This window comes from Delphinapterus leucas, chromosome 10, assembly GCF_059928025.1.
Source record: "Delphinapterus leucas isolate spDelLeu-1000000601 "Yukka" chromosome 10, BTC_Dleu_Yukka2, whole genome shotgun sequence".
In the NCBI taxonomy this organism is placed as follows: domain Eukaryota; kingdom Metazoa; phylum Chordata; class Mammalia; order Artiodactyla; family Monodontidae; genus Delphinapterus; species Delphinapterus leucas.
In genome coordinates, this window is record NC_143138.1 from 15,738,993 (window position 1) to 15,752,245 (window position 13,253).

A 13,253-nucleotide genomic window follows, 5' to 3' on the forward strand; every position below is an offset into this window, starting at 1 on the left:
ATTATGCCCTATAGCATTTACACCCCCATGATGCTTAGCAAAGAACTTGGTTCATTAGACTCTTCCAATGATAACTTTCTACATTGCTTCCAAGTCCCAATTTCTTAATGAAGGAATGAAGCTGGGACCCTCTCTTACATATCCCAGTTATTTCCCGCTACTCTCTGGTAGGAACCCTCCACCATGGCTGCACCACTCTTCCCCATGTGCTACCCCATAAGCCATTTCTGCTCCTCTGTCAGCGTTATTCTCCTACTTTAGACGGCCTCCCTTCCTCTCCAATACCCATCCTCTTTCTACTACATATCAACACTGGCCAAAGACCACCTTCAGCTTCCTCCTTCATCCTATTCTCCAGCCCATATTTATCTCTCCAACCCCACATCCTATCTTTTTTCATGCCAGCATAATCATACTGATAGGCACTGATAATTAACTGTTTCTTGGCAACCCTCAGACACATGCCCAATAAAAATAATTTTGGAATAAAGAGAACAACCCCACTGAAGGAGAATCCTGTAAAACTAACAAAATACAGAGCCATTTACCCTTTGATCTAGCACTCTCAGTTCTGGGAATCTATCCCACAGCTATACCCAAACCCATTTAAAATGACCTATGGACAAGGTTATCATGGCTTACCGTTTATAAGAGCCAAAGACTGGTAGACAACCCAAGTGTCCATCAATAGCAGATTCATTCAATAAACAACATTAAGGAAGATCTCTGCATACTGATACCCAAGGGGCTCAAGAATATATTGTCAAACTTACTTTACAGCAAGCCGACGTTGCTCAGTGGAAAGATCTTCAGCCTTTCGACCTAATCCTATGAAAAGAAATATTGAGAAATAAGAAGTTTTAAGTGAAGTAGATAACTTAATCCTTAAAGAGGCTTATAAAAACTCATTTGAAAGAAGTGATTCGTTTTTGTTTCATCAATCATAAACAGTCCCCGTTCTCCATTTTTTTCAATGGATCAAAGGGCTGCCTGTAAGGACACGTGTGAGGAGGAAAGTCTCTATAGGTTATGAAGAGGGGAGAATTCAGGGGTTACCCCGATTTAATTCACACAGTATGAACATGGATCCCAGAGAACCCTTCACACCTCATACACTCCTTACCACGCTGTATACGTTTTCATTGCTCCATGAGAGACATAAGCCTGCCTTTGCAGCCAGCACCTGCCTAACTGCCTTCCTGATTATGCTGGGTGCAGATACCTGGTATAAGCTGGGAATGCAATGGAATGGATGGGGAAAGGAATAGGGGACTTTCCTCTTCCAAAAAAAACAGGAAACGTAACCCTGAATGCACGGAAAACACAAAAGAATTAACAAGAGGTTTTTCTTCTTTTAAAACCCATCCATGCCAGAAAAACTCCCAACCAAATCACATTTGTGCTTCCTATAAAATCTGTATGTTAACTAATAGTCAAGGAAACCGAACTGTCATCTTAAGAGCAGAAGAAGTCGACTTTAAAACTGTATATTCAGCTAAGACTGATTAGGGTTACCATCAAGGCAACTCAAAAACATGCCTAAGAGAAGGCAGAGAGTTTCTGGGATTTACTTGTTCCTCCCACACACAAGAAAAAAAAAAGAAAAAGGCAAATAAACATTTTGCTGCATGTAAGGGATGTTCCAAAAAACAGGGTAAACTGAGAATGCTTTAAAAAGTAAATTTAGGCAAAAATCCTGTGTATTAAAAACAAAACAAAACCAAGAAGCAATGTTAATAAAAGAAAAAAATCACACTCACTTTTTTCTAAGATCTCATCAAATAGTACACCTCTGGCAATCCCAGGAATTAAACTGATTTTAGCTATTGACTTACGGTGCTAATGTGAGTCTATAACAACTACCAAATGGTTTTCAGGTACAAAAATATTGACCAAATCACCCCATTTTGCCCAGGACTTTGCCAATGTGGGCACTAAAAATCTCATATCCTGGGAAACTTCTGGGTTCTGGGCAAACCAGGACAGTTGCTCACCCTAGAAAGACTCCATCCTCAGAATAAAATTACTCAGTTCTCTACAGAATGACTAAATCACCAAGTATGAACTAGGAATAAACAGGGTCAAAACGAAATTAAATCAGCTCCCCAGCTGTAAGGAAAAGCAGGAAGACTCGCTAGCAGAGACTAAATCTTCCCAACCCGTCAACACATAAAGAAATTTCAACAGTCGCAAAGTATTTGCCAGAGCCGTACAAATCCGCAGAAGATACCTTTACTAATTGCACCTGGCATCTCTTAAGCCCATATTGAAACCTTCCACATGGATGGAAGGGCCATCCTCCTTTCCTGGAACCCAGTATTAACGGTGGAAATAATCACACTTTCTGGCCATTATCAGGAAGGGCCTGAGCGAAGAAAATGTTCAGTTTTATATAAAGAAAAGATAATTTTTCTTCCCAGCTTTTTATAGGTTTGGGCTAATCTCATTAGATAATTTTCCAATCCCCCGCACCCCCAAAAAATGGTTAACTAGCCAATGCTGTTTAACATTTTACTACCTCATGAGCTTCTCAGAGATTAAACCAAAGAAAAAGGATTCCATTTCTTCTGAATGGATTTGGAAATGAAGGGCAGAGAGCACCACACATCAACTTAAATTTAAAACACTGTAAAACTAAACAGAAAACCCACCATTCTCAATATAAACATTTTAGCCAAGACTATGGATGCAGCAGGGAAATGGTAAATAATAGCTGGGAAAGTAAAAAGCTATGATTAAAGTGGGCTGCAATTTTTTTTGCAAGATCTGCCAGCCCTTGTCTAACCTTTGAACTGTGTATACAGTAGAAAAGAAGAGCTCTGAAGGTCAGGCTCACTCTTAGAACCAAAAGGAGGGCTGTTTTTCTCACCGTCATGAACTTGGAATGCCAAGGTTGTGATCTTCTGAGTGACAATCATCAAAGGCCTAAAAGGAAGATAGAAAACAATCAAGATCGGCAGGACTGCCACTGGAGAAAACACTTATTCCATTTCTGGGCATGGTAGTGTTTCATCTTGAAGGTTATGAAATAAAATACAAAAATACAGAATTCAAACAATTGTTTTTCCCTTCCAAATCACTTTAAATAAGTAGATAGGCAACAGTGAACAAGAAGATCACCGGAGAAACTCCCTCTTGCATTCTTACTCTAAGCTAAGTTCTAGGACCAGCCCTGCCAGCATCGCCTGGCGCTTGTCAGAAACATAGACTTTCACACTCCATTCCCACCCCAGAAAATGAGAACCTGCATTTTAACAAGATCTCCATGGAACTCAAATGCACATTTAAATGTAAGTAGCGCTGGTTTGGGAGGTGACCTAATCCAGTGCCCTGGTTCCACCTGGATGGATATGTATCTTGGCTTCTTCATGCGAATATGCTCTAACATGCTTTGTTCTATTTAAAGGCAATTCTTTCATTCACACATAGTAAAAGATACATTTGTAAAATGTAGCTGCCTGTAAATAAACCATTTAGTGACCAAAAATAGCACCAATCTTATTTTGAAAAAAGCCATCAAATACAAGCCTAAGAAGTGACACCCATGTCAACAAGCATGTCAAGATAATTCAGTGTATACCTATATCCCCATATATATGTATACATACAGCTGATTCACTTTGTTATACAGCAGAAACTAACACAACATTGTAAAGCAATTATGCTGCAATGAAGATGTTCAAAAAAAATCACACACACACAAAAAGATAATTCAATGGAAGCAATAGTATTTTCAACAAATAGCGATGGGACAACTAGATATCCACATAAAAAGCACACAAAAAGTAACTAAAAATGGTTCAAAGACCTAAATGGAAGCGCTAAACTATAAAACTCTTAGAAGAAAACACAGGCATAAATCTTCATGACCTTAGATTTGGCGATGACTTCTTAGATGTAACACCAAAAGCACAAGTAACAAAAGGAAAAGATAGATTAAATGGATATCATTAAAACTTAAAATTTTGTGCTTCAAAGGACACACACAATCAAGAAAGTGAAATTCACAGAATGCATGAAAATATGTGCAAATCATATATCCGCTAAGGAACTCGTACTAGACTATGTAAAGAACACTTCCAACTCAATAATAAAAAGACAAAAGTAACAATTTAAAAATGGCCAAAGGATCTGAATGGACATTTATATTAAAAAAAGATATAGAAATGGTGAATAAGCACATGAAAAGATGCTCAGTAGTAATCAACCCTCAGAGAAATGCAAATCAAAACCACAATGAGATACGACTTCACAAACACTAGGATGACCAGAATCAAAAAGACAGATTGTTTTGGCCACAAGGTGGAGAATTGGAACCCTCACACATTACTGGTGGGAATATTAAACGGTGCAGTTACCTGAGAAACAGTCTGGCAGTTCCTCAAAACGTTAAACATAGAATTACCACATGACCAAGCAATTCCACTCCTAGGTATACACCCATGAGAAATAAAAACATGTCTACACAAAAACTTGTACATACATGTTCAGAGCAACATTATTCATAACAGCCCCCAAAGAAATAACCCAAATGTCCATCAACTGATGAATGGATAAATAAAATGTGATATGTCCCTCTAACAGAATATTATTCAGCAATAAAAACAATAAAGTACTGATACATGCTACAACATGGATAGACCTTGAAAACACTATGCTAGGTGAAAAAAGCCAGGCATAAATGGCCACATATTGTATGATTCCACTTATATGAAATATCTAGACTAGGCAAATCCACAGAGAAATGGATTGCTGGTTGCCTAAGTCTCAGGGAATTGGGAGGAAATGAGGAGTGATAGCTAATGCATACAGGTTTCTTTGGGCTGGGTGGGTGATGAAAATGTTGCAAAATTAACTGTGGTAAAATGGTTACACTCTGTAAATTCACTCTGCATATGTGTTTAAACCTGCTGAATTGTATACTTTAAGTGGTTGAATTGCATTGTATGTGAATTATATCTCAATAAAGCTGCAATTAAAATGACACCTGAAAACTGAACAGCTACACGTAAAAGAATGAAACGAGAACATCCTCTAACACCATAAAAATAAACACAAAATAAGCCCAAAAATAAACTCAAAATGGATTAAAGATCTAAATGTAAGGCCAGACACTATAGAACTCTTGGAAACATAGGCGGAACACTCTCTGACATAAATTGCAGCAAGATCTTTTTTGATCCACCTCTGAGAGTAATGAAAATAAAAATAAACAAATGGGACCTAATGAAACTTAAAAGCTTTTACACTGTGAAGGAAACCATCAATAAAACAAAAAGAAAACCCACAGAATGGGAGAAAATATTTGCAAGCAAAGCAGCTGACAAGGGATTAATCTCCAAAATATACAAATAGCACATGCAGTTCAATATCAAAAAAACAAACAACCCAGTCAAAAAATTGGCAGAAGATCTAAATACACATCTCTCCAAAGAAGACATACAGATGGCCAAGAGGCACATGAAAAGATGCTCAACATCACTAATTATTAGAGAAATGCAAATCAAAACTACAATGAGGTATCACCTCCTACCGGTTTAGACTGGCCATCATCAAAAAAATCTACACACAATAAATGCTGGCGAGGGTGTGGAGAAAAGGGAACCCTCTGACACTGTTGGTGGGAATGTAAATTGGTACAGCCACTATGGAGAACAGTATGGAGGTTCCTTAAAAAACTAAAAATAGAGCTACCATATGATCCAGCAATCCCACTCCTGGGGATATATCCAGAGAAAACCATAATTCGAAATGATACATCCACCTCAATGTTCATTGCAGCACTATTTACAATAACCAGGACATGGAAGCAACCTAAATGTCCATCAGTGGAGGAATGGATAAAGAAGATGTAGTGTGTACATATATATATATATATATACACACACAACACACACACACACACACACACACACACAATGGAATATTCCTCAGCCATAAAAAAGAATGAAAAATGCCATTTGCAGCAACGTGGTTGGACCTAGAGATTATCATACTGAGTGAAGTAAGTCAGACAAAGACAGACAAATATCGTATCGCTTATATGTGGAATCTAAAAAATGGTACAAAGGAACCTATTTACAAAACAGGATAGAGTCACAGATGTAGAAAACAAACTTGTGGTTACCAGGGGGGAAAGGGAGGGAGGGATAAATTGGGAGATTGGGTTTGATATATACACACTACTATATATAAAATAAATAACTAATAAGAACCTACTGAATAGCACAGGGAACTCTATTCAATGCTCTGTAGTGACCTATACGGGAATAGAATCTAAAAACCAGTGGATATATGTGTATGTATAACTGACTCACTTTGCTGTACAGCAGAAACGAACACAACATTGTAAATCAACTATACTCCAATAAAAAATTAATTTAAAAAAAGACATCTGTTTTTCCAATCATCTAGCCTAGCTTAGTACCTTTAATAGCTCTATCCTTGCCCAGTGAGACGAGATAAAATCCCACTGCCCAACTACCCTACTTTCCTTCAAACCTTCTAAGTTTAGCCTGGTTATCTGATCTCCATTCTCATAGCTTCTTATTGAATTTGCTATCTCTGACCCGTATGGACTGATGACTCATTTACATAGAAAGCTGAGGTTTGGTCAACGTCCTATGACAGCATCCCTGGGATAAACCTAGGATGCCGCACAGCCTCTGTGCCCTGAGCTCAGGCCACGCTCAGGTGTGGCAGGATGGGATCAGACGCAAAGCATCTTTAGGCCAAGGCTGATGTGTCCACTGCGCTCGGCCGCCTCTCTGTGAGTGCATTTTCTTTAATTCCTCTCGTTCTCATTTCCATTTTCCATCTCTTTAAAATAATAAGCATGTAATATTTTAAACTGTCAATATGAACTAATAAGATAAACTATTTTAAAGAAAGTGTCAACAAATGCCCTTTGACATCTTAACACCTACACCCAACTTTATATCTTATTTGTAAAATCCAGTGGCCAACGTTTGAAACAAGATTCCTAATGTTGTGTAAGGCGAAGAGAAGGAGAAGTGATTTGTCTGACTGCGGAAGGGAGGAGTGACTTGCTCTCCAGGACTGGGGGAGAAGTGGGGGGTGGCAGACAAGGGAGCCCCCAAAGTGGTCATTCTAGCGCAGCAAGACATGCTCACAGCTGACAGTAATTTTGACCATTCTCTTGTATAGTGAAAAAAATAACTGCTTCCAGAACACCGAGGTTTGGGTCCTAGAAATAAGGATTACATCAAAACTTTCTATAAGAGCAATTTCGTCTTACAGACAAATATATAACTTCACAGCTCATCTTCTTGATGTTCAACACCACCTCTGACCCAGAATGTATAAAAGATGCCGAGAGCTGTTTTTCTTGAAAGGGACTTACACTAAGCATCACATTCAATGTAGTTGCCAAATATGACTGTTTTTGTTTTCAAAGCCTCTTTGTGCTTTTTTTTTCCTGTAAGATTGTAAGCCTGAGGAATCAGTAATAGGACTTAAACTCCCAGCCTTCTTTACACAAAGCCCGGCACACATTTTTTGTGTTTTGAGACACACATTCTGGTAACCATGCAACTTGCAAACCAAGTTCCTACCTCTGATTTAATTCACAACTTCATTTTAAAAAGGTCTAAAAAATTGATATATCCATAAAGGAAATGTGTCATGGAATTAGCCTGACCTTCAGCCTCTACAGAAATGTACCATTTGTTTTCCTCTTTCTGGGGTTAGATTTAATGTATTCCAATTAGGCACATGTTCAGCAAAGCATCTGGAGTCTATTCACAGAAGTGGTGGGCATGAGAAAGCACCTCTCAGGTTGGCTGCTGGGGGTGCGTGACTGACTGGCTACAGCTGCATCCTCTGATTCCACCACCTTGCTGGTGCTCAGCCCACGCCTCCCTGAGGCTACGTCCAGCCAATGACTGAGCACAGCAGGGTAGCCACGCCCTCCAGACCAGGCGCGGTGCTCCTCAGCCAGGGAATTCCAGCTCGAGGACTCATCCTTGAACTCGCTGAAACAGGCTCAGAACTGCACTGCAGTCCAAGACCTCCCTTCCTTCCTTCCCTCTCCCATCTCAGGGGTGAGACGTGCATTTTAATCTGATGGCTCTCCCAGCCTCATCCAGTTGCCTCCCTGTTTTCCCTCACAGGTATTTCGCCCAACAAATCTCATACATCTGTTCTCATCTTGGCGTCTGCTTCTCAGAGAACCCAGACTAATGTAATACACACTACTGAGTATCTAGATCAATGTAAATAAATAATAATTACTCCATGTTCAATCTGTACCTTTGGGCCTATGTAAGAACCACATTGTTATCATTCTTTAAGGGAAAAAAATCTCCCTTTTGGGGGGAAAAAATAAGAAGCTATGGATCAAATTTTGTTACCCATCATCTAGACTATACTTTTAATAATATATTGTTTCTGTTTTAAACATCTGAAGAAGTTTCTAGCAACTTAAATAAGAAGCGACTCACACATGTGATCATGGGCTTATAAAAAACAACATACTGACAACTTGCAGAAAAGGAAATGGAGTTAGGTTCCTCCTACATTCTTACTTTTCTGTGGGTGTAAGGAAGAGCGCCATACGCTCCTGAACAGAGGAAGTCCATTCTGAACGCTTTTCACTGATCAATTTATTTAAACCGATGGGTAGATCAGATGCCAAACTCAGACTGCACAGCTTACTGAGATTTCAGAGTCAAATCCAGAGAGTTACCGACTTAGGATAAAACTCAAATACCGGGACTTCCCTGGTGGCACAGTGGTTAAGAATCCGCCTGCCAATGCAGGGGACACAGATTCGAGCCCTGATCCGAGAAGATCCCACATGCCGCAGAGCAACTAAGCCCGTGCGCCACAACTACTGATCCTGCACTCTAGAGCCCGTGAACCACAACCACTGAGCCCGTGTACCACAACTACTGAAGCCAGCGTGCCTACAGCCCGTGCCCCGCAACAAGAAGCCACCGCAATGAGAAGCCCGCGCACCACAACAAAGAGTAGCCCCCGCTCGCCGCAACTAGAGAAAGCACACACAATGCAGCCAAAATAAATATATAAATATATTTTAAAAAACACTCAAATACCATCGATGTTGCATTTCAGTCAAAACATAATATAATCTAAGACGTGTTTGTTGGTCTGTGATCGGAATTCATGTTTTTTCCGGCAAAAATACAAAACCCAGGAGATCGAAGCACATACTACAAGCACACGAAGGGCACAGAAAGGCTCCTTGATGCAGCCAAAGGACTTCCTCAGGACAATGAGGCCTTAGAAGCTTAGCTGTACTCAGATTATCCACCCCCTGAGAAGTAGGCCCTGTCCTTGGATTTTTACACACTCACCAGTCAGAGGCCCCTGCCCTTGAATCTATGGGAACTATCTGACCAATCGGAAACCAAGGTTTGAATCCAGCAGGGTTGAGATGGGGCCATTTCTCTTTTGTCCTGTGAATTTTTTTCATGATAAAAAAAAAAAAAAAAGCTGAAGAAAATTTTTTCTTCCTGAACCTAAAATTATTAGTCTAATTTGGATAAAGAAATATAGGGGGAAATAAAGTATGGGGAAAACAGGCAGATGGAGATGTGTTTAGAGTAAAAAGAAAGAACTATGCCACTCTGCTCTCCCCACCACACACACACACACACACACACACGCGCACACGCACACACACACACATATAAAATCAATGCCTTCTGATACAGACTTCGGGCAATTTACCAGTAGTGGTACCCATTCATCCATTTCCATTTCCCGTATCAACTCCCAACAAAAAATAACCTGTTTTTAAAACACTAAGCAAAACCCTGTTTTGAGCAGTATTCCAGTATAACCTGCATATTGTACCTTAATCTTTGGACCTTAAGTGGTTAAGTTCTCTGTCCTGGTAAAGCTTGGATGGAACAATGAGATGATGCAGTCATCAGTTAGAGGTGTCAAAAGAGCCAACCAATCACAGCTGGCTGGACAGCATCAAGCCAAATCTGACATTCAAGGATCTTATTTTCCCTAACAGGTAATTTTAGATGCAAAAAGTTATACTTTATCTTTTCATCAATTCTTTGTTTATAATACAAATCCACTTACAATGCATACATACTAGGAAAGCAAGGAGTCAGGCCAGCAAGAAGTTTGACAGGATGGGAGAATCCAATGCAACAAACTTCCAATCAACCGCAATCTAGGACGGGGCTGGATCTTGCACAACAACTAGGGGTGCCAAGATACAATGCAAACTGCAGCCCGTGGCCCAGACCCAAGAGCTGAGGGCCAGACAGGAGGCTGTTGCTTCTGCCCCTCCAGTATCCCCCTGCTCCCGGGATTACTGAAGAGGGGGGTGATGATATTATACCTTTAGTACAATGCTCCCAAACTCCTATCAACTATGCCAGCCTGGGGGAAGAAAACAAGGGACTCCTGGAGTCAGAGCAAAGAAAGTACATGGTTCCACCAGGCTTCCTAGAGCTGCAAATGAAGGCAATGGAAACTCCTCTGGACTCACTTCAGAGTTCACTGGTATCTGTTCAGACCCATCTAATCTCTATACTTTGGCACTCAACAACAACAGAATCACCAGCTCTCCGTTTTAACAGGAACCCGCCAAATATACTTGGTATAACTTATACTCATGTCCTCAGAATTAAATTCCAAGTGATGGTGCTAATTACTGAAAAGCTGGCAGCAGACTGAAGGAGAAACATGAAATACGCTAATCTGGAAATCTCTTTGCAAATCTCTTCTTTTGTTCATATTACAGAACCCAGTTATTTGCACATACTGGGCTGGTTAGGTAGAGTGATCAGGATATCATAAACCAACAGAGGAAAACATCTCGCATGGAACAACAGGGCAATGATCTCCACTGCTCCAAGGGATGTGGGCAAGTGATACTTCTAGAATGCCCAACAGGATAACCAGGAACACAAACGACTATTGTCCCACTGGTTTAGGCTGCAGCTCAGCACGATGCGCATGCATAGTACGCGTTCAAACACATTTAAATAACATGTAGAATTTCTTATCACAATCATATAAAACAACTATTAAAATCCCCAATAAAGACCACCCCCAACCCCAGACAGAATCACTGTCTTAGCGTGTATTATTTCCTTCTACTCTTTTTTCTACACATGTCCACATTCATAAAAGTGGAATCTTAGGGCTTCCCTGGTGGCGCAGTGGTTGAGAGTCCGCCTGCCGATGCAGGGGACACGGGTTCGTGCCCCGGTCCGGGAAGATCCCACGTGCCGCGGAGCGGCTGGGCCCGTGAGCCATGGCCGCTGAGCCTGCGCGTCCGGAGCCTGTGATCCGCAACGGGAGAGGCCACAGCAGTGAGAGACCCGCGTATCACAAAAAAAAAAAAAAAGGAATCTTAATACATGTATTTGTTTTGTGGTTTTGATTTTCCATTATATTGTAAGCATTTTCCAATGTCACTAAATATTCTTTGACGACATCATTTTTAATGGATGTATATTAGTACCATAATTTAATCATTCACCTCTTTTGGGCCAATCAGGAGCTTCCAATTTTGCACTATTATCGACAACAGTTGAACACGCTTATGAATAAATTTGATTTCATTAAGGTAATTCAGTTCCTAGGAATTTATCCTATTATAGGATATAAACTTTAAAAAAATTCTTGCTTAAAATTTATGGCTAACTTGCCTTCCAGAACGGTTGTACCAATTCATACTCCCACTAGCAGCGTATGAGTTCTCATTTCATAATGTTTTCAAAAACACATGGGTAACTCAAATTGCCAACATGATGGGAGAGCAATTATCTGCCTGAATCTGGCCTTGCCTGCAAAAGGAATTAAGCTTCCTTCTTGCTGCTTCCCTCAGAAGAAAACTCGAATTGCGCCCTTCTGTGAGCAAAAAGGAATCAGTTCACCATCACCAACTTAAAAGGAATCAACTATCAGCTTTATTACAAGCAGTTGTTGAGCTTCCCCGGGGAGAACAGTAAGTGCTCCAGTATTGTTAATCACCCATATTCACAGAGAAAACACGGAGGACACTGGCTTCTACATGTGTTGATACAAACTACATTAGCAGCACTAATAAAAGTGTATCTTGTGTGTCGTCCTCACCATTTAACATCAGTCTTGATTACTTTCAGAATGGTAACAAAATTGCGAGCCCCAGAATCATCCGAAGTACAAGTTAAAAACATATATACGTCATTGGACACAAACACTAAGATACTCCAATCCTGTTCAATTCCTGTCTGTGCTCTTACTCTAAGTACGTATGTTCAGCACATAGGTTCACATGCAAGCTCAAAAGAGAGCAGCTATCACATCAGGCTGCTTTAAAACGCCAAGTTCAACTTCAAATCACCGCTTCATTCCTCAACAAAACCCTAAATAAGATTTTTAGGCTGAAATAAATAGTAGTGTTAAACAAATTCCGTTCTGAAGGAGAACTGGTGGTTGCTTGCATGTTCTTAATGAGACTGGACACTGGAAAAGAATCTCTCTTACTGACCATTTGTGATTTAAAACATCTTGTCAATTTCAGTACGTACCCCTTCCATTTATGTTTCTGACATTATCCAAGAAGATGGATTTATATCAGTGAGGCACTGTGCATTTATGGCGACAGGAAAAAAAATAATTCTGCTGCTTAATGATGCCCTATAATTTTTTTAAAAAAAGACATACCCTCCAAGAACTGGATGAAGTATGGTCACTCCACAATCAGGGATCTAAATCACATTCTACTTACAGGAGCAGACACATTTTTGTTGTATCCTTTCCCAAACAAAAGTGTCCTTTCTCATTCAAACAGTCTACACTTTTGTGTGTAAAGCCAGAGATTTCTTAATACAAGAAGATCCAAAAAATAACAGAGAACAAACATCGCCTAAGGAAATTTATCATGACTATGCCTATGCCACTGAAAGCGGAATGGACAGGAACTGCTTTCCATCCTCCCCTGCTGTCAAACCCCAAATCCACCCCATTTCACAAGCACATGACTGTCTTCCCTTTATTTGCTCTTTATTTTTTCCTTTCGGTAACTTTCCACAATTCTGATTATATTAAAAATGGCATAACAGTCATTCACGAGTTTACAGTTTTATGGGCAAAACCACTGGAGGAGGAGATGTGACGAGAACAGAGTGAAACATGGAGAGTGGAGGCATGACCAGGACCAGGGGACAGCTGTCAGCTCATCAAAGGGTATGGAATCATATAAAAATGGGTATTCATTTCCTAAAGCTGCCATAACAGATGACCACAGATTGGGG

General features: G+C 40.1%; 1 protein-coding gene across 2 annotated transcripts in view; it reads right to left on the reverse strand.

The window, feature by feature from the left end:
• MBOAT1 (membrane bound glycerophospholipid O-acyltransferase 1) overlaps positions 1–13,253 on the reverse strand; it is a 112,927-nt gene that overhangs the window by 27,445 nt on the left and 72,229 nt on the right. For both annotated transcript variants that reach the window (XM_022586759.2, XM_022586758.2), the window contains exons 5-6: positions 2,870–2,925; positions 774–828 (exon numbers count right to left, since the gene is read on the reverse strand). In XM_022586759.2, coding sequence (XP_022442467.1) covers positions 774–828; positions 2,870–2,925 — 111 coding nt within the window. The remainder of the gene's footprint in view (positions 1–773; positions 829–2,869; positions 2,926–13,253) is intronic.